This window comes from Leguminivora glycinivorella, chromosome Z, assembly GCF_023078275.1.
Source record: "Leguminivora glycinivorella isolate SPB_JAAS2020 chromosome Z, LegGlyc_1.1, whole genome shotgun sequence".
NCBI classification, from domain to species: Eukaryota; Metazoa; Arthropoda; class Insecta; order Lepidoptera; family Tortricidae; genus Leguminivora; species Leguminivora glycinivorella.
In genome coordinates, this window is record NC_062998.1 from 21,066,460 (window position 1) to 21,094,382 (window position 27,923).

Below are 27,923 nucleotides of genomic sequence, written 5' to 3' on the forward strand. Positions count from 1 at the left end.
CCAATAAAAATTATATTTTTAGAAAGCTCATGAATAGTCACGTAAATTTTATAATAACATCAATTGCGGTAACGTTATTGTTTATTGACTTAGAAGCATTTTTTACCAGTACTTGTGCGATTCATGCTCGATAAAAAACACATATTTTCAAATTTTATGTAAACAGCTACCTTTAATACTATAGTTATGTGTAAACAATTATAGTAGGTTTAATTATCTTTCAAACGATACCTCTCACATATGGATCCGTAAAATAAGACTTCAAAAATATTGAATACTTTACTACGGTCAGCGCCCGTTTATGCGACCTGGAGGATAACCCCTGCCAAACAAAATTCTTAATTAAATGGTTATATATTATCATATACCAATGAAACTTATATTTTTAGAAAGAGCATGAATAGACGCAAAAATTTTATAATAACATCAATTGCGGTAAAGTTATTGTTTATTGAGTTAGACGCATTTTTTACTAGTACTTGTGCAATTCATGCGCGATAAAAAAACACATATTTTCAAATATTTCCTAAACGGTTACTTTTATGAGCATAGTTATTTGAAAACAATTAAAGTAGGTTTAATAAGCTTTCAAATGACACCTCGCACGAACAGATTGGTGCCTAGGACTCGAGATGTGAATAAATATCTATGATGGTCGGTCGCCATCTTTCCCCCCTTTTTCTCGACCCGTCCCCCCTCCTTAAACTAAAACAGGTCAATTCGTAATCTGGAGAGAACGAGGAACATATTCATACCTGTTTTAGGTATTTAGAAGAGATGTCGACGAAAATCGTGAAGGAGACGACTTGTGGCCAAATTGGCTCTAGACTATATATGTTTCTCTTTGACTTAAATATACTTAAATTATTTTTAAACATAACAGCTGTCCATATTTTTCTTCTAATTATGTGGTGCTTTATTTCGTGCACTGCATGAAATTATTTTATACTAGGTCGGTGGCAAAAAACCATACGGTCCGCCTGACCGTCACCCATGGACGCCTGCAACTCAAGGAGCGTCACGTGCGCGTTGCCAACCCATCGAAACTTGTACACTCTTTTTTGCTGTGTTAAGTATAGTGAGTGTTTTATTTTAAGTATAGGAAACTAGCCTATTTCATATTTTTCCATATTAGAAATCGGTCAAATTCGTTTTGTCAGTTCTTAAAAAGAAGCTGATTTGACTAGAAGGCAAGTAGCCTATTCGGTTCGATTCAATTCTATAAACACTTATCAAAAACCGTCATTTCTTTGACAGTTAATATGTTTTACCTAAACGTTGACTACTCGCACGTTCCCAAATTCTAATAAGTACAATAATATATTATCGTTTGAGTGTAGGTACTTACATTATAGCATTTCCCGTATTGCTATATCTTCTTAACTTTTAATGACCTTTAAATTACGAGTATATGGAGTATGATGATGAAGACGATAATAAACATTGTCATGTTCGTTTTTGATTCACTTAATAATTTCTATACCAAATTTCATCTATATTGGAGTAGCGGTTTGAGGGTGTAGAGGTATCAGACAAAACAGATTATTTTTTTATTACTAACCCAATGTCTCTACCCCTTACATTTCGTTAAAGTATTAAAAGGGTCTCTACGTGTTGTCTTCGGCTAAGCGCACGCTTCCCAAACGTCCTGAATACCCTAATGGTTTCTGTGAGGACCGTGACAAGACATTATTAGGTAATAACAGAACAGAGAATATTAGGGATTAGTAGAAATTTAGTTAAAATCGCATTGCAGGGCCATACAATTAAAATAAACATTCGCGCTATTAGTGCTAATTCCATCGCGTAGCAGTTGCGAGTGCTGCTTAATAGGTGGGACATGCGTGGTGGTGAAGTTTGACTTATTGGGTTCTGTTCTGTAACAACACTACAAAAAAGTACAAAAGGAATCCTTATGGTGCAAGTCCATCCTTCCGTGTCACGTTGCCAAAAATATCTCGAGAACTACTTACTTAGTACTTAAACTATCGATTTTAATTTTGAATAGTCATGAAAAGAATAGGTGCCTTCCTATCCTCCTGCAAATATGAATTCCCGTCCAAGTCCATGCCATAACCAAGGACCATATAATACCGGGACAAAGCCCATACAGAAAAGCGTACCCCTGAAATGTATGGACCTTTAAGGCTTAAAACTATATAGATGGCGCTGTTTCGCAACCTGCAAGTGGTCAAAATCATATTTTCCCAAATTTATTTGCGTGATTTTATTTTTTCTAAGAACAAATGACATGCTTCTTTATTTTAATACTGGGCCAATTATGTATCTACCCCACATGCGAACCGCGCGTGGAGAAAGCTCGTGAATAGAGGAGCACGCCACGCGAGAAAGGATCGCGTACTGTACTGCTCGGTTAGATACGTTTCGCAGAACAACAATGTGTCAGAAGCCCACCTGCTGATGCCGCCCGATCTTCACGCACCTATTTTTAGTTGGAACATAAGGTCTGATTATGAATCCGGAAGTGTGCATGCATACTTGTATAAGGGAGATATGTACATACATCAGACTATTTGCTCACATTGCGGAAATCAGCGCACGCTTCACTAAATTAAAAATAGTAACTTAGTCAACCAGAGCGCTTTTTATGTCAAATATCATACGCAATTTGATATAAAATAATATCAAAATGTTGTTTTTTTTTTCTTCTAAATAAGTAAATAGTTTATACATACGTAAGATAAACTTAGAGGCTTGTTTTTTAAAGCTTCAATAATGCTCGTTCTTGTATAAATATATAAGTAAGGATTTTATTCGACACCAGTGGTGCTGAAATCCTCCACGAACCCGAGTAAAATGAGACTGACGACAAAGTGATCCTATAACTATATGTAAACAAGTTCCATCTTTCCTTTTGGTAGCTTATGGTACCCTACACCCAAAATGTGTTCACACAAATTCCCATAACATACATCGTGGAACGTTCCGAAAGCCCTCATCAAAGTCATCAATCATACTAATAAAATGGTGCAAAGTGACAACCTCCGTTGACATTATTACTGGACTGGTGCTGCTCCGGATGTTACAGAACGCAACATTTTAACTTGATGTTGACGTCGTACGTTGCGACATACATTAAAGGCAGACAGACTGTAACCCAACTGCTAACCTAACTGCTGCTGCGTGTAAGTCCGTTTGGCTGGGACTATAGGCTCTAAGATGTCCATTATGCGGACTGTGGTAGTGTCGTTTGTATCATTCAAATTCCCTGAATCAAGCGTACTGATGCGATTATGAAGTTCACACAGTGACTCTTTAAAGCAGAGGTATGATTGATACCGCAGCAGTAATACAGATATGTATATGCAATGCAGTTAACATCCGAATGTCACCTTGAATAGAAATGGTACGGTTTTATTACGATCTCTTCAAGAGACAGGCTCGCGTAGTTGGTATTGGTGGTGACCGTCACAGTCAGCGCTCAGCGCTCACCTTGCAGCGTAGTCCTGGTGGAGAGCAGCAGCGAGACGATGGGGCGCGTGGCGGCGGCGGCGCGCGCGACGGCCGCGCGCCGCAGCGACTCCCGCAGCCGCGCCTCGCGGCCCCGCCCGCAGCACTGCCCGCCGCACACCGCGCCTGCAACAACCAACAACACATTATTCATTTTATCCACCTCTCTTTCTATATAATAGTCATCTCTTGTGTTCTTGTCTTGCTTTATCGTACTAATTACTTTTTCACCACGCCAACTGGTAAAGGCTTACTTTTCTATTCGAAAAGAGATAGCAAAATTGTATGTTATCCACAAGAGGGCAAAGTAATTTCATACAAATTTTAACTTGATGTCTTAAGCTGGCTGGTAGAATTTACTTATTAATGATGATTTTGAATCATACATATTGAATAAATTGATGGATTTGATTTAAGAGGATACGGTAGCGAAAATGTTAAAATGGAAAGGTATGTTATCCCCCCTTTCAACTTGGGAATTTTTGTTAAATATACAAGTGTTATTAACTAGATTTATCGAAAAAAAATTGTCCATTAAGAACAACTCAGTCAAAAGATATTTCAAAAAAATCTTTAAAATCGAGGTTCCGCTCTCGACTCTTTCCTCCTTCAAAACTTAATCATTCGGAACGAAATTTGAGAATCTGAATAACAATGAAATAATCTATGTCGGACCGTTTAGCTTTTTGGTTAATTGTTACCAATCTTGAGTAATTGCGGGATGCTCCATACAAATTTCCAGCTCCCATTTTAGGGATGTGGGGGGTTAGAAAGGGACAAAAAGTAGCCTATGTCACTCTCTATCCCTTCGACTATCTCCACTTAGAAAATCACTTCAATTCGTCGCTCCGTTTTGCCGTGAAAGACGGACAAACAAACAGACACACACTTTCCCATTTATAATATTAAGTATGGATATAGATTATATTAATCGGTCTATTTAGTTACCAAGAAAAATAAATTTCCTGAAATAGAAGCTAAGGCCAGTAGCAGTAGCACAGAATATATAATAGTACAAGTACAGAAGGCCCACTGCTTTGATGTTCACGAAATGCCGCCTTTTAAATGCCTACAAAATTCTAACAAAGAAACGAGCCGCACGTGCGCAGCGTCGGACGATAGGGTTGCCTATGGATTAAAATGAATTAATACTCAGATAAAATGTTATACTATTATATTCCAGTCTTGGGTACTTTCTGGGTATATATACAGTATTTATATATTTTTGTGTAAGTCCCAACATCACAAGCCTTATTGAACTTTTCCGTGGGACTTAATCAATAGTAAATCTGTGTAAGATTGACCTATTTTATTCATGATGTCTATTTAACTAAGCATTATTAGCCATTCATACGTGGACATCGCATATAAAACTTTAAAAAAACTCGCGACGTAAAGTAACAATAGAAAGTGCAAACGTGTGTTCTATGAGAACGCGCGCCACCCCTGATTAGGCCGCGAACTCGCGGCCGCCAGCGTGTACTTGTAGCGCGGCGATAGAATCGCGGAGTGAGCCGCCCCTGCGTAGTATATTAATTCACCTATTAACTAACTTTATATTTATGTATGTAGTTATGTTTTGAAACTTTGGTGAAGTTGTTTGACAGTCTGATATTTAAGTAGATAGGTACTTATGGACTAACTTTATATTGATTGACCTAATAGTCTCAAACCAATCAAAGTATAAAGATATGCAAGGTACAGCAGGACAATTTGTACTTAGAGCGAATCTATTCTGTTTTGCTCTTTTAACCTTTTATTCAAATTTTTATCAAATTTTAAAATAAAAAAATAATATCTCTGTAGGTATCCGTTTCGCCCTGTAATTATTAATGATTAAGTACTTACATAGCCTTATCAGTGATCTATTCGCCGGGTTATTTAGTAAGCTAATAGTTATTTAAGTAGTTAAGTATTAGATTTAAATAAATAAATAAATATTATAGGACATTTTTACACAGATTGACTGAGTTCCGCTTTAAGATCAAGAAGGCTTGTGTTGCAGGTACTCAGACAACGATATATTGTATAATATACAAATACTTATATAAGTAGGTACCTAGAAAACATCCATGACTCAGGAACAAATGTCTGTGCTCATCACACAAATAAATGCCCTTACCGGGATTCGAACCCGGGACCGCGGCGTAGCAGGCTGGGTCACTACGCGCTAGGCCAGACCGGTCGTCATTAAGTTTAATTGGTTGGGGACTGAAAATCAGCGGTCTCGCTGAGTCTCATCCATTTTACTGCACACAGTCACACACATCTGTTATTTTACTTACTAAGTTTTTATACATTTCCATTTCGTGCTGTGTTGGTAAATAAATATCTTTTTATTTATTTTTTATGTTAATTACGACTGGGGGTCCATTTCCAACTGATCGAATTTTTTCCATGTTTTACAATACACTAATATTAACTTGAGCTTCATATATAATACATTATGCAGCTCAAGTTAAATGTATCGACTGAAAACGTCTGCCATATATGACCAATGTACACTATTTAATAATGCAAAAATGTAAATATTGAAAAAATGCAGTAATTAGTTGAAAATTATATGGTTGGTGTCACATCACCTTTTAGATTAAATTGTCTTAAAGGGCCTCTGCGCTGTTGGCTTCGGCCCCACGCACGCCTTCCAAATGTCCGGGACCCCATGGTCCCGAGATAAACGAAAGACATACAGATAATAATAGAGAAGCTAAATAACTACCACCTCTTTTAATTAAAAAACGTTGAACGCAGGTACTTAGCGAGTCGAGTCGACCCCCGAGTTCAATGAATACCTTCCTAACTACACAGAAGAAGAAGAGTACTCAACAACTGTTTGTACCTTTTCGTCAATGCTTTCTTACTTTATACAAAAGCTTAGCTTTTGTGAATTAAATAATCATCCTTCTTATACATATTACAAATAAATTATCTTAGACATATTATTCTTAGACAATTTATAAAGGGGTGATTTTGAAAATAAGTATTGCCAAAGAATAATCACATGTGCGACAAACTAACACTTTTGATTTTTTCCTTTTTATCGAAAAGTCCGTGCGATCATCAAATTTACTAAAAAAAATGAATACTTAATTAAAACCCGTATTTTGGCTGCAACCCGGAGATGTAGTTATTAGTTTTGGCAGAGCTAGGCGGCAGCGGCTGACCGCGGCGGCACGCCTTGCGAGTTCAAGGCTGCATCGGAGTTGGTGTGACAACCCAATAATAAACACTACAAATATCTTGTGCCAAACTGGACGTGCAATCTCAATAACAAAATGCGAGTCGTGCGGTCGCTTTCACTCGGGCCGAGTACCGCGGTAGTCAGAGCGGGACAGGAATCCGATATTTTTTCAATGCGAGTAGAAAAGAAACGCTAAGGCGTGGAGCGACGCGCCTGAACAATGAACTGAGGCCGCGTCTCGGCGCGCTCGGCCGAACGGCTTCCGCAGACGCACCTTGCGAGCTCCACAATAAGAGACCATCAATATTCTACAAGATACTTACCGACATGTTTCCTAATCAAATCACTATATCCGTCACATAATACCTAATGTGAAAGAATAAGTGATGGTTACCTACATTTTAGCCACAATTATAGTAGTAGTAGTAGTAATAGTAATCACTTTATTGTGTACAACAGTTTGTATACAATTTGTAGGAATAGAGATACAAAAGCGAGCTTCCAGCTAACCTTGGAGTAGATGAGGATCGTTCCAGTAGGTAAGATAGACAAACTTACAGAAGTTCAATAAAGGTCAAAAGTAATCCAAAATATAGCTAACAATTAAAAAAACTACATAAATACAAAATTACACTATACAATAAAATACATACTAGAGTACGTAAATAGAATAAAAAATAATTATAATATGTATACAGCGTGTGTATTCCATACGGGCGAATATCTTAGTAACGATTAGTATCGGACCTAAGGAGCCTAACTACGTGTTTTTTTTTTAAATAGATGAAATATATTTTTTCATACATAATAATTCAGCACGCAATGTATTACGTCCACATCAATTAGCGTACTTACCTAAACGTCACTACGATATGACGTTTATGTCAACGTATGAAGTTGGACGGGGTACATTGCCGCTTGGTCAGATTTAAAAAAATAATTACTCTTAATTAAAAACACTTTTTAACAAAATGATTATAGTACACGATTCGTATGATCAGATACTATAACTGGATACATTATTCGCCCGTATGGAATCCACACGCTGTATTTGCAGGCTTTACAGCATCGCTATCCCTATATCCCATTATCATCGCCTGGTAAAAAAGTCTCTACATGCATATCGGCAATAAAGCGCAATATTGATGGCTCGCAACTGACGTTATTCTGAGTGTAGACAGGTAGGTCGTACGTACGAGTACGTGTAGTTATTGTACGGTTATTGGTAATAATGACAAGGAAGTAAATCCGAGCCAAGTCAAAAGCATAGCGAAGCACAAGGCGTATTCCTATAGTTTAATCCTGGTCACCGATGACCGGGCATAAGATGGTGCTCTACCATCTGGCTTTTTGCTATGACTATACTTCTAGTCACTAATAAGTACTTGCTCGGCACAAGTTCGGCACGACATGCTACTTTTCCAGATTTAAAATGTTATCACTACGAGTACAATTTTGAATGATTCACTTGATATGTATATTGACCGGGTTGTCACTATATTTTATATCAAGTACAAAGCTGTGGCCTGTTGCCCTAGCTACTGGAGACTCGGCTCAGGTGTAAATTCTGCGTACATTACATACTGAACACTTGAGCATCGTTACTTAAACCTGAGTTGTGCAAGTCTTAGAGCCTTTTTCACTATTTAAGGCCACAGCCGCCACAGATGCTTTGTACCTAACTTAAAACTCGAAGCCCGAAGTGTTACATTTGAAATGGACAGATATAGTTATAAATATCATAATAACTGTTGCTTATTAACATTTCCACTTTCATAAATAATATATTTGATCTTTGAACTCGTATCGTTTTCTGCCATCGAGCCCAGAAAAGATTGCAGCAGCCAGCAATGGTGGCACCGGGCCGACGGCGCGGCGGCGCCTACACAGGCGCGTGGGCCTGGGCCCGCGCTGGCCTTATGAATATTCCTCATCTTTGTCTCTAAAATGCTATAAAATTAAAATAGAACATCGACAGCATCCGCTATTAATTCTTTTTTACGGTTTTTAAATGACGTTGCGATAAACGTGTTGGCACAGGTATTTGCATTTTGTTGTGACTATAGCGGTACGTGCAGAAGCCATAAAATAGTACATTACGATACAAGTGCGTAAAAAAGGAAGTTAAATTAAAACACGACCGAAGGGAGTGTTTTAAATCGACACGAGTTACGAAGTTCCTTTTCGCACGTGTATCGTACGACGTTTTTCAGTACAGATGGCCCTCCGAAGTTTCGACCTGGCATATAATGAACCACTTCTCGCACTAGTGCGTAAAAAAAAAACCATCTGTACTGAAAAGGTCAATTACGGCGTTATTCGAATAAAACATTTCCTTTGCCAGAATTCATATTTGTGTTCCTAAGATGTATTTAAGAAGTGGAGGCATTCAGATTGTTGATTAAAATTTAGAAGACATACCTTTAGGATTGTTTTTTGACATCCTATAAGTTCATTCTCGGAAAGTTGTTATTTATTAATTTTATATTATTACTTCTATTGACCGCACTCAGGAATGATGCTGCTTGTCACAGATACACGTAATCTTATGGACAGGTCACACATTAATGCTAGCGGAGGCCGTTAGAACTAATTTGACTCCATAAGATTTAGCAAAGAAAAGCCCACAAAATGAGGACAGTATCAGTCGTGCACCAAGCGAATACTAAAGCTGAAAGCTGGTCTACTCATTAACTTAAATGAAAAAAAAAAGAAGAATATAAAGAAGAATGAACTTACATGAACAATCTTGGTGCCGCTACTTTTACATCCATCACTGGGCAGCTACTAAGAGCCAATCCTACCATAGAGAACTTGTTGTTCACTCAACGCCATATTTTGCGAGCTGCACAAAGGACTGTCACAAGAAACACAAGCTACCGTTTGTTCTAACGGTGCACAAAGATTATAACATTATTAGTTACAGTATCATCTTGTGTATACGGTAAAATCTATAAGGTATATAACAATCGGACATCTTCATCTTTTAGAGACTTTATGCCGGAATATTGTAGGTAGGTAAGGTAAATAAACTACATGTAGATGTACAAAACGTGTTCTTGCTGTATAACTTACAGCAGACAAAATCATAGTAAAAATAGCAAAAACATAATTCGGCCCGACCGATGTAATAAGATTAGTGAACGTTCGCTCTATTTAGATATAGGTAACAAGATAGACAGATGAGTAATACAATGTACCTAGGTAATACGAGTACTGTTACTCGTAAGCACCTATACCTATTGTACTTTTGGCGTCATGTTCTCATCATATCGGCGATCAGATGAGCTCATCATTTTCTTCTTGTATCTAGAGAAACCATAATCTGCTGCATAATCGGCTGGTAGCCTAGCGGTAAGTGCGTGCGACTTTCGTTCCGGAGGTCGCGAGTTCGAACCCCGGCTCGCACCAATGAGTTTTTTGGAACTTATGTGCGAAATGTCATTTGATATTTGCCAGTCGCTTTTCGGTGAAGGAAAATATCGTGAGGAAACCGGACTAATTTCAATAAGGTCTAGTTACCCCTCGAGTTGGAAGGTCAGATGGCAGTCGCTTTCGTAAAAGTAGTGCCTACGCCAAATCATGGGATTAGTTGTCAAAGCGGACCCCAGGCTCCCATGAGCCGATAACGCAAGGAGGATGATGATCTAGAGAAACCATAATACATATATTAGGTTATTTTATGCTCACCAAAGCAACAAATTATGATGACCAATTATTATAATTAATAGGTTTATCTACTCGTACTGTCACTATATGAATTACATAGGACCATAGGACCCGCCAAAATTATAACATTAGCTGATATTTATGATAGTTTGAGAAATGAGACTCACACTCAACTATTATGTAGGTATACGTCGACTGCTGTATAAACCCTTCATGTATGTACATTTTGTTATTGACTTAACTGCAACTAATTATTCGTATAATCGTATACCTATCATAAAATACATATAACGGAAGACAACAACCCGACAGCGACAAACTAATTGTATTATACCAATTATCTCTGAATATATCGATAAATTAGTCACAGTAGCCCATCCGCCCACGCGCAGAACGTAAAGCGTGCAACATTCTACCGCGGGTCACGTCACGTGGCCGTGCCGAGTGTGGTGGCGCTGGCTGCGTGGGAGTGGGAGGTGCCAGTGCGGGTCAACACCTGCCGACAAATGTGAACTAACCTGCCACCATGCAACCCCACATCCCACCCGTGGACCATACACCGTTTGTGGTATCTGCCGAGCTCAGCTCTAGGTTACCTCGTAAATAGCTATCTTACGTTATTTTATACATAAGTATATGTAGTTGGAACTAGGTACATATTTACAGCAAGTCCCTAATAGAATGACCCACCAAATTAATAATTAGAAGATCTCATTGGTATCATTCGCATTGTCCGTGTTACTTATACGTAATAATGAGGTGAGGTGGTACCAAGCGCGGATCCAGCTTCGTGCCCAGGGGGGGGGGTCACGTGGTAAAGGCCCAGGCCCCAGGGGGGGGTCACGTGGTCTATTTGTATGGCCAACCTAGGCTCCAGGGGGGGTCATGACCCCCATGACCCCCCCCCCTGGATCCGCGCATGGGTGGTACACACACACATACATTTCCAATTGTACACTGAGAGAAAAAACAACCAGTTTTCATGTTCGTTCAACAAGTTTTTTGGTTAAAATAGCGCCTACTACGTGCTCTTTGGTTTAAACAACAAGTTAGATTTTGTTAAGTGTAACTAGTTGATTCTACAAGTTACTCGTCATTTGAATCAACAAGTCGATTTAATAAAAGCAACATGACACTTATTGTTTTAAACATATGTTTGGCTGATTCATTCCAATATCTTTTAACAAGTTTGACCTTGTTGTTCGAACAAATTCGACTTGTATCATCAATATTGTGATTTAATTCGTTTACTAAAATACTTTTGTTTCAAACGGATAAACCCGCAACAAGTCGAACTTGTTATTTAAATTCACAATGCAAATTTCTCTCAGTGTACATTTCCAATAACCTTGAATACATCTGTAATCCGATATACCTGTAACTTGATATTATATTCATTTAATTATAATTATATTTTCTATGTCAAGGTGAATCTTACACATGACTACACATGAACAAAGAACTTACATAGTATATAAGGGAAACCGTTTTTCTTCAATAAAGGATTCAATACTGGACAGTCACGTCTTTCACTACTCTCCCGCAACGCCTCCAACGCCGTACACTTCATGGCGACCTTGCCAGTCGGGCTGCTAGAAGCAGCCCTGGTGTGACCCTCCAACGTACACTTCAATAATATATCTCCTAAATCTTTGAATTATGCCGATCTGGTTACTTTTGTATACAGTCATAACTGTCATAAGTTCCAGTATTATAATGCACCACAAAATACCCGTAATATAACCACAAAATTAAAATTTTGAAAAAACCCCCGACTGCGACATATTGGACTGATTTTTATGAAACATGGCTAAGAACACTCCCGACTAACTCAGCTTTCAAACAAATAAAACTAAATCGAAATCGGTTCATCCGTTCGAAAGCTACGATGCCACAGACAGACACACACTCAGACAGACAGACAGACAAACAGACAGACAGACCGACAGACAGACAGACAGACAGACGGACAGACAGACAGACACGTCAAACTTATAACACCCCGTCGTTTTTGCGTCGGGGGTTAAAAATAACCAATGACATCTTTCTTAAATCTTCTGAAAATGTGAAAATGATGGATGTACATAAATTGGTTAGACGAGCTTTTATGTTTACGCAACAAGGCTGAAGCATACCTTTATACCAGAAAAGGTATGTAGATATGACTTCACACTTTCACATGCAATGTTTGTATTAAAATGTACAAAAAAATAAAACATTACGTAATTTTCAATTTGTAAGTTTGTATCTATCAATACCTACTACATTATAATATTACTTCTGTTTTGAAAACAAAACTACAGAACGCGCTTTTGCGATAAAATGGATAGTAGGGTGGAGCGCGGTTGTATGGAGAAAAATAAAAATTTAGAAATTCATAACGGAATAGGTATCAAAAGTTGCGGAAAAATTTGCAGATTATATTTCTGGCATCAAATTTAAAATAAGGTACTACTTTTGGCCCTCTACCAGCCGTAAAAGCAAAAAAAATAAGGTAAAATTAAGAAATAAATTAAATATGTCTGACGTAAATTTTTATTTTTTATTATTAATTAATATTATAAAAGAAGCTGTAATTAAGTGAATTTAACATAATAATGTTTAAATTTATTAAAAAGTAGAAAATAATGATACTTCAAAATTTCATTTTTAACTCAATAATCACGTTATCATGCGAAATACGATAAACGAAGTAACACGTGCAGTATATTTTTTGGGTTGTATTTTATATGAAAGGACATCTTTAGATATAAATGTAAAGTTTTGGGTTTTTGCATTTTTCTTGATTTTTCCTATTTTTACATGATGACCAAAAGTGACATTTTAGGCGTTATTAGGCAATTTAGGCATACTTTGAAGCGATATAACTAAATTTTTTGGTAAGACTGATATACTTTTTAATATGCTATGAGTTTATTTCGATTGATAGCTTTTCTGTCACATGCTAAGAATATTTTTTTAAGCACGAGATACATGTAAATAGGAATTTTTGGAAAATTTCAATTTTGCTATAAATTTAGGTCTCAGAAAAAAAATGTTTTAAAGTACAAAAAAATAAATTAAAATCATTTTAGATACCAAAGGCTATGTTTAATATATAAATTTAATAAAAATATGTAAAAATAAAAAAAATAATTTTACAAAAAAATATTAATATTTTTTTTATTAAATCAATGGTAGAGGGCCAAAAGTATATAGCTAGATTTTTTTAATTATTTTTTTCGTAATCTTCATAAAATTAGGCATTCTTTGAGTGGTATTCAATTGCATATTTCCAAAATTTTTAAATTCGCTCCACCCTAATTGGATAGATATGTATATGTATTATATGTCCTAACCAGTCCTAGTTTGGAACTAGGCCCTTAAAAATGATTTTGTTGTGTGGTCGGGTACGGGTGTCGCTGTCGCGGGTAGTAATTCAGCGGCTTCATCGATCGGGAGCACTACGCCGTCGCTCGCTACGAGCGGCGCGGCTACGGCGTGGTGGCGGCGGCGCTACGACCGACACGCCATTATTTATGTAACACGCGGCGCGCAATCACGGGCCTGTCCGGGTGACGTAATGCTCTGGTGGAGGTGCCTTGCCTACTCATTCATAGCATATCCCTTGCCCTAACTTCTCACACGGACTAATTGGCGTATCTGCCCGATTCGTATTTTAGTTTCATGATCCGTTTTCGACGGGATGGTTCTGATCGGTCAGTGTCAAAGTTGCCAGATTATTGTAGGTAATTAGGTGCACACCAATATCGAAAAAGGATTTTAATAATTAAAATTAGTATCGGATAGATCATACGTTGTCACGTTGCACGTGTGAATTTGACGTTTATAATTAACCTTGTGCAAGTTCGGATTTCAGTATCGGGTGTCGGTATTAATATAAAATTGTTGTCAATTTACCTATGTAGTTTGGTGTCTCCGTTTATACTAACTGATCTATATGGTTTGAAAACCCAAATTGTTTCGAGAACTTACAGACAAAAGATTGGAAGCTGAACGAAACGGACTCAGTTTCATCAGATTGCATGCGCATAATATAGTCGCCGCCCGGAAATGGATACGTAAAGAAATGTAAGCTTATTACCTATTCTTGAATCGGCAGTCACATGAGTGAGGTGTGATGGCTAGCGGGCCGCAGATGTGCTCATTATTATGACTGCTCTGCGAAGGTGGACACCGCGGCTTTCCTGACCAAATCACTCCGGACGGACATTGAATGGAGTATAAACCATACCTACGATTTAATATACTGGACGTTACCTCCGTACTTTTTATACGACAGTAGGTATTATGTATTAGTAAGTGATACAAAAAACAAGAACCCAACAAAGTGCTTCAATGTAATCTTACTCAAAATTATAATGTTACTAAGTAGGTATAATAGTATAGCCCCTATTAGGCGTATCTCAGCGGATTTTTTTTTTTTTGTGAAGTGAGTTACTGGAATTTAGAGCAATACTCTATCATATGCATAAATGAACGCCGGGATGTCCCGAAGGGGGGGAAAATATCTCAGCGGACGGCTGTATAAGCTATTCAAATTCAAGTATTGTTTTTTTGTAATACATATACATAATTAGGTACCCATATCATACTCCTATCATATCTTAACCAAAATAAATATTTTTGCAATTTTTTTTAATAATAATTTTGACAATCGACAATAAATAATTAAGTTCAGTATCATTTATTTATTATAATAGTAATTGTATCATCTAATTATTTAAGATCAATATTGAATTACGTTCGCGTTTTTCACTTGTTTTAGTGGCAACGGCATTAACATCTGGACTTAAAAATACGGTACCTACACAAAAAATTACTATTTTAAAATCAAGGCCTCTTTTTAAGGCCACGAGCGGTAATTGTGGCAGCGCATTAGACTTCAACAGATGTCACGTAATTTTTAATCATTTAAATACGGAGATATCAAGTAAAAAAGTGAAAACAAAGCTTGAATTAAATCGTTGCAATTCCGGAGCGCACTGAAACCCGCTGCCCCCACTACACTACCCCCCAGGTCATTCACATCACACTAATTCGTACCTGCCGACCGGTCATAAGTGAGTGGGACGTAAGTACTAATAAGAATACAATTGCTAACTAAAATACGCATAACCATAAGCATTCGAATGATTAAGCAAATGTTTGAAGGTTCCGGTTTCTTACGTTTCGCATTTCATGTTAAACTTTCGCAACAGCAGATTTAAAATAGTTATTTGTTATACAAGGGGGAAAAGTTATATTTTAACGCCGAGTGTGGAATTGAAAAACGAGCAAGTGAAAGAATCCTATAGTTGAACCACGAGCGAAGCGAGTGGTTTGAGAATAGAATCCTGGACTTAGCGAGTTTTTCAATACACGAGGAGTAAAATACATTTTGCACCCGTGTGTAACACTAGACTTTTCCCCTCACTATAGCGAGGAAACGACAACGCAAAAAATGCGTTTATCACTGCTTCCAGTAGTTCCATAGGTGGTAAATCATCTTCATTACTAGATTCACCTACTTTTATCAATTCAAATTACTTTACCCACTAGTCGATAAAATGCGTTTTTACCCGCTGTCATTAAAGGATAGAACATGTGTTTCCGAGCTAGTGAGGAGAAAAAATATGTTTTATACAATCCGTTGATCCGTAATACGATTCAGTGCAGGTATGTACGAGTAAGATGTATGATTTATGCATTATTTAAATATTGCTTATGTCAGTAATAATGGTAATATTGTGAGTGTGAGGAATCGCAGCGAGGCAGACAGTGTGGCGATGGCGGCGGCGCCCAGTTCAGGGCATTCCTACGGAGTTCTAAATTGGTCGCGAAGTTGACGACGCAGCTGCATGCGAAATTAGCGTGCCAGCGCCTCGCTCGCCGCCCGCCGCTCGCCACCCGCCGCCGGTCGCAGGCCCTCTTCTCGACACATTCTAATACATTATTTCGAGCGCTTTACAGCACCACACTGACACGTGCTCCTAACGCAACACAGCTCATACTGCGATTGTTTCATTATTAATACCAGCTTCACAGTATAAATGTAAACGTTGGTGACACCGTTGACCACCTGCATCAAAATTCTCAGAGTAAAGCTTTAGACATTTTCAGGAAGATACAACAGTCATGAACTCGCGAGTCAAAACTAACAACTGTGCTCTTCTAATTCTTGACTACTTTAGATCACAGACCACCCAACTTTAGATAGATCAGGGGTTCCCTTCTTATAATGTTGCTGCCCCCAACATTATAAGAAGGGAACCCCTTAAACTACACTTTGAACGTTCCATAGCGACTAGATCCCTGCAAGTGCGTTTTCACATTATACGATCCGATATCGGATGTAGGACCGATATCCCATGTACATTTAAGCCGCCATCTTTGATTTTTGCCTTTGAAATCCTTCCGACATCCGATATCGGATCGGATAATGTGAAAACGCACTAAGGATACCTACTACCTATACATAATTATGAGTATACCTATCTACGTTGAGATGCATAAGAGCAGTCGCCAAGCAGCAACTTGTCTCGTATTGGCGCAAACGGCGGCAGTTTATTTGAACGTTGAACATCGAGCAAAAAGACGTGGCAACATATACGAAAGCACGCTGATTTGCAAAGGAACAACAAGATCGACCCGCGGCCGCGCAGTAAAGGAACGGGTTTAGTCCGTGAGAATAAACAGTAATATGACGCGCAGTAGAACCTGACCAAATTCGTTTAAGTACATACAGTACAGGCAGATTAAAATCAATTTAGCGTAACAAAAATGTAAGCAAACTGATTACGGCTTCCTCTAACTATGATTTGATTTCGAACAGTAGGTGTTTATTATCGTCTGTCATCTCATGTTAAGCCGTATTGCCGTAAGCTACTGAAGCCAGCCATATCAAAATTCCCAAATGCAATCCACAGACCGGTCATTTCCCTAAGTACGTTTTCACATTATCCGATCCGATATGGGATATCGGACCGATATGCATTATAGGCGCCATCTTGGAATTTTTAAATTGAAATCCTTACGACTTCCGATATCGGATCGGTTAATGTGAAAACGGACTAAGGCTGACAACCTATTTATATGGGATTAACAAAGAAAGATATGTTTAAAGAAAACATTGTAGGAAACGATTAGATTCGATTGTGTCGCTCGGGCGCGGTGTGAGGCGCGTCGCCAGCCGACGCGACGCGAGACTCGAGCCACAAGAGCGCCACGGTTCGTTAGGCCGCGATTTCAAATAAAGCTACACTGCGGCAAAAAGAACCACTTGTTCAGTCCTACAGCGGCAGCGTGGCGCTTGACCCTTGCTAATTCTGGACGCGCACGTACCTTCCTAATAATCTTCCTATCTAGCTAAACCAGCAAATTTCTAATTTACCGCAGGCAATTGAATTTCATTTTAGTGCCTTTTGTAAATACAAAATCGAAGTTCATCGATAAAAGAAAGAGTGGAAGATAACGTAGTTTGATAACAAATCATTTTATACTGGTAGGAAAAGGTTGGGTAACCTTAATTATTTACTTTTTATTACGGTAAACGTTAACATGGACACAGGTAAATAGGTTCAGCGTGTTGGACCAGTTTACATTCAAGCGTATATGTATAGGTGATGCACATGCCAGAATAATCCTCATAATTCTTAGATCACTAGATAGTATTAACAGAACTACGAAATAAAACGTGATTATTGAGAAATCGTATACCTAATTGAAACATGGACTCAGAAAGAAAAACTTGTACTTAAATACATTATGTTTATACTTTTCAGACTATTTCGTAAAATAAATGTAGCATTTGATCTTGTTGGTATATCTAGTTGATTATTTCCTAAAGAGAGAGATATGATTACTGTTAACTAAGCAAGTAAGTAGGTACGAGCAAAGAGCATTGAATCACTACGTTATTGAATCACTACGTTTTAAGAGTCGGCACTCTCGAACAACCCTCGAACCGATTTATGCAGGCGTTTTTTCGACGGTCGTGAGGTCATGTCACTGCTACCAACACAAAGAAAAAATCGCTAGGGCTCGACCAACCCAGTCCCTAATATTTATCGATATCGATAAATTTGCGATATTTTGCAGTATGGCGACTTAACAGTAAATTTATAGTATTTATACATATATTTAAAAAATTCAATTCAATTCAATTCAATTCATTTATTCATGACAGAAGTTCACACGTCAATACAATACAATCATATTTACAAAGATTACAATTACATATGTCTATCTTAATTACTATATAAAAATTCGATAGTTCACATACAATTATTTTGATTCATAAATTCGTCTATCGAATAAAATGCTTTATTTAATAAATATTCCTTGAGCATATTTATAAACATATTATAGGTTAATTCCGTTGATTTTAGATTATTGGGCAAACGATTATACATTCTAGGACCAATGTACCACACACATTGTTCAGACTTTTTAAGTCTGTGTCTGTTAGGGAGGAGATTGTTTCCATTTCGGTAGTTAGGGCCACGCATTCTAAATTGCTCCAGATTTTTGCGAACTACTTTTATAGTTTCTAGTATGTACAGACTCGGAACAGTCATGATTTTTAGAGTTCGGAATAGGTTGCGGGCAGGTGTGTCCCAGGGCACCCCAGCCATAATCCTAATTACCTTTTTTTGTATCATAAATATCCGTTGTCTGTCCGCAGCTTGTCCCCACATATCGATTCCGTAAATCACAATTGACTGGAAGTAAGCATAGTATGCATTTCTGACACATTGTTTGTCGAGCATTTTTGTAAGCCTTGAGATTGCGAAACATGCTTTTCCTAACCTCTTACAAAGCTCATCTATATGGGCATCCCACTTTAGCCCGGAGTCTAAGAAAAATCCCAGATATTTTGCTTTAGTTACGACAGGTACTTTAATATTATCCAGCACAATACTCAATGTTTGGCGCGGCAAACCCCTAAGATTGATCTGAATGACGTTGGTTTTTTCAAGGTTTAGAATCATACCATTAATAGCGAACCAATGTTTTACATCACTTAATAAGCAATTTACTTTGGATTGCAGTTCTGTGAAACTGTTGCCCCAGACAATAAAAGCACTGTCATCCGCATCAAAAATGTCTGGGATGGCTGTCAGAGGCGTATTTCAAGGATTTGGCGTTGGCATCCTGAGCCAGTCAGGATTACCGCCCCGTTAAGTGACGATAAAGTATGGAATTTAAGAAAAAATGCTGCTTTGCTACCCTAAAAAGAGCCTGCCGCCTTTAATACGCCCCTGTATAAAATGAATAAAACAAAAGCAAAATATAACATCACTTTTCTTTTACGTGAAGTGATTTTTCAACTACTTTACAGCACTTCTCAGTTGAACTAATTTTGAGGCGTTTGCAGAAAATTCCTATGATTTACTGTGCCTGACGTTCATATTTGGCACTGCCTACTAATTAAGAGTTGTGTTATAAGCCAGTATTTGTTGCTTCAATCTTCGTGTTTCTTGCATGTTTACCAGGGAAAGTTAATATTTACTGCAAAAAGTCTTGAAAACCTTTGCCCAAGATTATCTTCATACAGGAGATGGATAAATATGCCGATTCTTCGTTACCTGTTAAAATTACCAATAATCGTCATCTGAAATAAAGAGATTATCGATAAGTTGGTCACACTCTATTGGTATTTTAGGTTATTTGTTTGTTTACGAAAAAACTTATTTACAGAATGTTTTCGCTTAAATCGTAGACTGTACATGATTAGTACTACTTTAAATTGATTAAATGAGTAATTGTTAGCAACTCGAAACGAAAATATAATAAAATACTAGTTACCGACCTGTATATATCTAGTGCAAAGCTAGGCAAAAACAAGCCACAAGTTGATATTTTCAAATATCTAACACCACAAATTTCACACTTTCTTATTGGTTTGCCCGAAATTTCAATAATAACTTTAGTTATGTTATTATTTACTTAACTTACAAAATTCAAACGAGTTACGACAGATTTGACGTTGACGACTTGACGTTTGACGTTTTGAAAAAAAAAACACGTAAATCAGGCCATAGACTAAGGAAATATGAAACTCTATTATCTATGTATTTGTGCTACCAAAATATAATGGACTTTAGTACTATTAACAATAGATGTCATTTTGATTTGATAGCATTTTTTTTGTGTCGTAATGTTGGCAATCATAGCTTGATGTAAAGGCTTGGATGATATTATCATACTATGGAGTGACGACGGGCTGGGTACGAGTATGTACCTTCAATCAAAAATCTGCCTGCCTATATGTTTGTACGGAAGCCTCGGTGGGCGAGTCTGACGCGCACTATTTTTAAAATCATAACTGCAGTCATGAACATCAGCCGGAATGTCAGTAGGTTTAATGTAGGTATTGAATAAACTACTCGTTTTAATGTTTATGTGTCAGTCCGCTAGCTTGAAGGATAATGTTTAATATATGCACAGAAATATAATCGTTTCTACTTGTGAACACGCACGTCTCGCCTCTATTCACTGTCCTCATTCCACAATTCATTTTATTAGCTAAACGTCATCTCATGTTACGGTTTAAAGTTCATAAGTTTCATAACATAGTACTACCTAAGTAGTAGTTGGCACGACATATCTACCTACCTGAGGTCTACCTAACCTACCCAACGCTCAAAAATAGGATTACACCAATCCCGGGCTTCACTTTTAAATCTAATACCATGAGTCCTAAAATTACAACGATATAGTAGTTTGATTACATTATACCTACACCTTCTCACACGACTAGCATTTAGTAGAGTTCAGCGAAATGGACTCCTTACGTCTGACTCCAATAAGTATGTACCCAATGTACCCATACCTATACTGTACCATATATCACGTCTTTAGATAAAAAAAAAACTTATAAATACAAAAACAAAAAAAAAGACAAAAAACAAAAACTTAATTTCTGGCCGGGATTCGAAACCCTGACACCTACGATCTATCTGCCTACATTAGACCGACCTCGTACGACTGAGCTAAGCGGAATCGATGCGCGCGCGGCGAAATTATCGACCATATTTTTACGTTTACTAACGCGAAAGAAAAACTCATGAAAACTCGAAAATTCGCGTTTTCCGGGATCTAAGGCTACGCTAGATCGATTTTTCACCCCCGAAAACCCCCACATAACAAATTTCAGCGAAATCGTTAGAGCGGTTTAATCGTCGGTATATATAAATAAATAAATAAATAAATAAATAAATAAATAAATATACAAGAATCGTTTAATAGTATAAGATGTATTATATTATAACCTAGTTATAATGGCTATTAGCCAAATAAACAGAGTCCTTATTTGACAAGTACAGTCACCGGCATAAATAAGTGATGATTTCTGTACCTTGTCACTTTAACGTCGTGTTTGAAATGTCATACAAAATTGCCAAACGATTAAAAGCGACAAGGTACAGAAATCATCACTGATTTATGCCGGTGACTGTACAACAGTAAAATCTATGCATCTACGTCAACCCAACACTTTTATTCACTAAGAATTATATTTCGTACACCCGAAACGCTTTAATTAAATTAACTATTTAAATTGTTTGTTTTATTTCTACATACCGACTATACAGTTTATAATATGTCTAAACACGGTTTGGTTTTGTTTGATAGCCACGTAACTGTTGCTAATGTCTGTTTCCGTACATAAGTATATGGTCTACAGCTACACTACACTACACATTTCCTAGATGAGCTTTAAGCTTAAGCACTATATTTGAAGTAAATAAATATATCGAGGGTTTACTGGTGAAAACCGATAAATCGAGATAATTTGTCCTTGAAATAACAACATTGTGAAAATTTACATAGTTTGAATTTCAAAAACCAGTTTGTTCAACTTATCGGGTTTCACCAGTAAACCCTCGATATTATATGAATAAACTGAGGTACTATTGAAATGGCGCACATTATTTAAATACCATTGAGTAGTTTGAGGAGGTAATAGGGATTTTATGTAATTCTTTTTAACCGTCGCCTCATATCTCAAGAAGGACGGTTATCAAGTCGTCTGTATGTTTTTTTTTTTTATTTTTTATGTTTGTTCCTCGATATCTCCGTCGTTCCTGGACCGATTTTGAAAATTTTTTTTTTGATTGAATGTATATACATACAGATTGGTCCCATTTTTCTCAGAACCCAGTTCTGATGATGGGATCCTGGAGAAATCGAGGGAACTCCTCAAATCTGAAAGGCATACATATGGTGATTTTTGTGTTAATAAAGGAACAGCATGCATTTAGGTACGGAACAGTGACATTTGGTGCAGTGGAACTGCTGATGATGGCCAGAACGGAACTCTTCAAATCTGAACGGCACGCTTATAGTGACTTGGGTATTTTTATACGAACAGCATGCACTTTCGTACAGAACAGTGACATTTGGTGCAGTGGAATTTCTGATGATGGTCTGAACCGAACTCCTCAAATATGAACGGCACGCTTATAGTGACTTTGGTATTTTTATAAGAACAGCATGCACTTTCGTCCAGAACAGTGACATTTGGTGCAGTGGAACTGCTGATGATGGCCAGAACCAAACTCCTCAAATCTGAACGGCACGCTTATAGTGACTTTGCCATTTTTATAAGAACAGCATGCACTTTCGTCCAGAACAGTGACATTTGGTGCAGTGGAATTTCTGATGATGGTCAGAACCGAACTCCTCAAATCTGAACGGCACGCTTATAGTGACTTTGGTATTTTTATAAGAACATCATGCACTTTCGTTCAGAACAGTGACATTTGGTGCAGTGGAACTGCTGATGATGGCCAGAACCAAACTCCTCAAATCTGAACGGCACGCTTATAGTGACTTTGCCATTTTTATAAGAACAGCATGCACTTTCATCCAGAACAGTGACATTTGGTGCAGTGGAATTTCTGATGATGGTCAGAACCGAACTCCTCAAATCTGAACGGCATACTTATAGTGACTTTGGTATTTTTATAAGAACAGCATGCACTTTCATCCAGAACAGTGACATTTGGTGCAGTGGAACTGCTGATGATGGCCAGAACCAAACTCCTCAAACCTGAACGGCACACTCATAGTGACTTTGGTATTTTTGTAAGAAAAGCATGCATTTAAGTTCAGAACAGTGACATTTATTTAGTTATGTTTGTTAAGCATATGTTTTGAAGTCAAAGTTTGTCAAGCTTCGATTTCTTATAATATAATCGGATTCATGAGGAATTGAGGAAACTCCTCAAACCTTAACGTTATACGTATATTCATTTGTGTTTCCATCTAATAATTAAAGCATTAAAAGCAGTTTTAAAAAATACTTACACATTTCTACATAATCCAACATTCGCAATTAGCTTTCACCAGAACCCGAAAGGCGACGGTTTTTTTTTTCTTAAAAATTATATTATAACGGATTGTTGAGATTTAAAATTGCCGCATGGTTGTATACATACTAGAACATAGTTACTGAATTTATCACTAGATGGCACTTTTTAAAATGTAAACTAGCTAACGGTATGTTTTCCTGAAACATGAAAATGTAAATTATTATTATCAAGGATTTCAACAAATAGGTATTTGGTCTCCAAGCGCAGGCAGGTACACCTGTGGATTTGTTCACATTCAGTAAGCCGGCTGAACAATTACCAGTTCCCAGAAGTGCTGCGATGTCATTTAGATGTAATCAATCGCCGTAATCATCAGTAATTTACTGCTTTTCCTGCCTGCTGTAGCTTTTGTCTGTGCTGTGCATAATACACTAAGGGTCGGTTGTGTGTTTTTGTGTGGGACTTGCCATAGACTTGTTGATGCAACTGGCCCTAAATGCAAACGATGCTTGAAAGTAATATATTCCTCTACCCTTTTAATTATGTTTTCAGCGTAAGGCCGTTTTCACATTATCCGATTCGATATCGGATATAGGAAGAATGTAAAATGTAAGATTTATGAGCTTCCATGTCTTCATTTATGTATTTAATAGATCATTATTACTAAAAAACGTTATAAAACGCAAAAATTGCGGATTTAATGCCGATGGCACTCTACAACAGTTTTTGTCCGAGGCACAATCGAACTGCCGATATCGGCAGGACGCTTCCGACCATTTTTGGCATGCCGGACCTCCCGCCAGTTATCGGCCGATAATATTTGTTTGTGTGCGTATATAATGTAGGTATACGTTTGTAGTAGTGTGCGTGACTGAAAAATGGCGTCTATTAAACAGCTGTTAATGAACGAAATTCAAATTAGTTGACAATTTCCATTGAAAAAAAAAAGTTGTAATGCATCGGTCCGAATTGCGGATACTAGTTTTTTCATCTTTTGTGTAATCATAAATTAAATATAACAAGATCATACCATCCCATACATTAAAATGCGACGGCCTAAGACCGCGCTTACACTCCACAACACATAGATGGCGCCACAAAAAAATGTCTTGTAGCTTTCGATTATACTTGTAGATGGCGTTAAGTGTCACTTTTGACATAGATTTACGGCTCGGAATTGACACTTATTGCCAATCTACAAATAATCGGTGGCAACAAGGCATTTTGTGTGGCGCCATCTATGTGTGGTGGAGTGTAAGCGCGTTCGTAGGCGGTCGCATTTTAATGTATGGGGTGGTATGATCTTGTTATATTTAATTTATGGTGTAATGTAAAATTATTTATTTTGCCTGACACTCTAAGTATTTTTTATGTTAATTATTTTAATTTTACAATATAATATTTGGAATATAGTTCTTGAATATAATTATTAAATACTAGCTGCCCGGCGTACTTCGTATCGCCTTATACTTGGAGGCGCAAAACATGGGGCAAGGCAAAGAAGTGACCATTTTTACTTGACACAATTAAGTAGCTACATCATTAATTACATTATAGCGTACCTATTTAATATACACATACCCATAGCTGGGCATTAACTCGTTAATCCGTTAATCGTTAATTAACGAAGTTAACATTTCGATTAACGGATTAACTTTTAAGTTAACTCTAAAAATGTTAACGGACTCGTTAACTTTCGTTAAATTTCTCCGAGTCCGTTAATCGTTAATTTAGCAGGGCAGCGCCGCGAAAAACACGCTACTGTAAAAGTCCGAAGTACGGAAAATCCTAGGATTTAACCGGTAAATCCCAGCTTTTACCGATTTTGATCGCCAAAAGCCCAAATATTACCTAAAGAATTGTTGTTCACATGGGTTCGCTTTTACCAACGTTGATTCGATGAATCCTAAGTTTTACCATGGCAACTGTTCTAGATTATACTGTGGTTCTAGTGACAGGGCAGCAAATTCGAGCCCAATTTAAGACCACATTCTCTTCCCTAGCTTCTACCCGGCTTCCGCCTGCTGTGATCTTGCAGCTCTCCTGACACAGTTCTTGGCAGTAGCTCAGGCAATCACTGCCTTCCACATGTAGCCTAGAGTTCAATAGGCTTGCTGTAATTTGGGCTTTTACAGTAATATAATACATTATAGTGGATTACTGATACAACTAAATATATACCTACAGTAATAATACATTACTACAGAGGCCGGGACATGGTATGAAATAAATAAAGTCTACTGAAAATAGTAACTTTGGATGGCTGTATCTCCTAAACGGTGCGTCGTAGCGCAAAAGTAATCGAATTTTCGTTCCCCTTTGATGTCCCGTATACGCTTATAAAAAAACAAAAAGTTAAAAAAAAATTAAAAAAAAAACGAAAAAAATTTTTTTTGTATGAAAACGCACCCAAAATCAAATATTGTCTAGGGCCCGTACCAGTTGCAGTCGGCACGTCTATAAAGCCCCTTATATTTTTTTTTTAATTGGCTAAATACCTGGATGTTATGTCACAATTATCTGTGTTTGGAAATTAAAAAAGAGGACTTTGCCGGCCTTGGCCTGCAAAGTTTGTATGAAATTCCATTATCTATCAATCGTCCTAGCCGCACCTGCAACGTCATACTTCGCTGCCAATTATAAGGCACATAACATCAATATTTCATACCATGTTTGAGAAAAAATATTTTTTTGTCACGCGTTAACGGATTATCGATTAACTTTAACTTACGTTAAATTTGTTGAAATGTATCGCATTAACGATTAACGAACTTAACTTTTTTAGTAACGGATTAACGATTATCGAAGTTAAATATTTGATTAACGGTGCCCGGCTATGCACATACCTATTGAAGAGATAAGATGACTTACCTTTTTCCTCTTGTGGCAATCATCCGGTTATTGCGTTGTTTTAGTTACTAACTGTAATACTTTAAATTGCTTTTGAAATCAATTTGGAGTTTTTTTACCATTCATTTAAAATACACCATTTAAGCTAGTTTATTCCAACTACAAAAATATACTATTTATATTTTATCTCAAAACACAAATCACAGCAATAACAGTTGACAACGTCTAACAGATTTTTTTCTGTTATGACAGCTCATTCTCATTCATTTCATTTCAAGCAATATTTTTTAGCCGCATTACCTGGCCGCTACATATTAAGGTGGATGATACACTGGCTCCGGTTGTGCGATGCGAATCGGAGCCAGTGTGACATCCACCTAATCAACTACTTGTTGCACGATTAGAGTGAGATGGAGCAATAGGTAGAGAAGGACAAACATGTATTGCCTCACTCTATCGCTCTATCTCACTCTAATCGAGCAACCGATCGCCATGTGTGTAGAGATCTTGAGGATTGTGATCGTTTCGGTTTCCTTCGCCTAAGTTTTGCACGGAGCGAATGTAACTATTTATTTGCGATGGTACCGGTTCATCACTACTTTTGTGAAGTATAAAATTAATAGATTTGGTTCGAGTCGGACAGCGGATTTAATTCGCTCCGAACCATATCCGGCCGTCTGTAGAGCACGCGGACCAAATCCGACCGGTCCGGCCCGAACCAAATCTAACCGTCTGTTACAGCTATTAGAGAAAATTTATAAATCTGGCAAGCAATTTGACAATGACAACTTCATAGACTACTTAGAGTACTTAGGCTCCCCACAGACAGTCTTAAAAATTCATAATCTTAAAAAAAATTTGTATGCAATTGACACTGACAGATCTGTCAGTGTCTTGTCAGTGTCAGTTTGAACTGTCAGATTGCATACAAGTTTTTTTTAAGATTATGAATTTTTAAGACTGTCAGTGGGAAGCCTTAAAATAGCTGTAACAGACGTGTGCGTTCCGATTTAGTATTATTTCTTATTTCTTTAACGGAATAATTACTAATTTTCACATTATTTGGCCATTCCTTATTTCTTTAACGGAATAATTACTAATTTTCACATTATTTTGCCAAGATAAATTAATAAAATCACAATTCGTTTGGAACGCATCCGTCATTAATGTAATTTTGGAACGCACCTGTCATTAACGTCACGTCATTGTCAAGTTGTCAGGTAGGAACAATTTGTATGGGAAAAAAGAATCACTGTTTTCTAATTATCATCACAATATTTACGTGTTTTTACACTGCCTAAACCTTCTGCGGTCTAATACAAACATTTCAATACCAAAATTACGTAAATCGGTCCAGCCGTTCTCGAGTTTATAGGTAACTAACAAACGCATTTCATTTTTATATATATATATAGAAGATAAAACATTTTTTAAATATTTTCTGATACAAAATC

At 37.3% G+C, this 27,923-nt stretch overlaps 1 protein-coding gene across 1 annotated transcript in view; it reads right to left on the reverse strand.

The window, feature by feature from the left end:
* The window catches only part of LOC125241604 (division abnormally delayed protein), an 82,124-nt gene that overhangs the window by 26,275 nt on the left and 27,926 nt on the right, over nt 1-27,923 (reverse strand). The window contains exon 2 of the mRNA XM_048150165.1: nt 3,454-3,597. Coding sequence (XP_048006122.1) covers nt 3,454-3,597 — 144 coding nt within the window. The remainder of the gene's footprint in view (nt 1-3,453; nt 3,598-27,923) is intronic.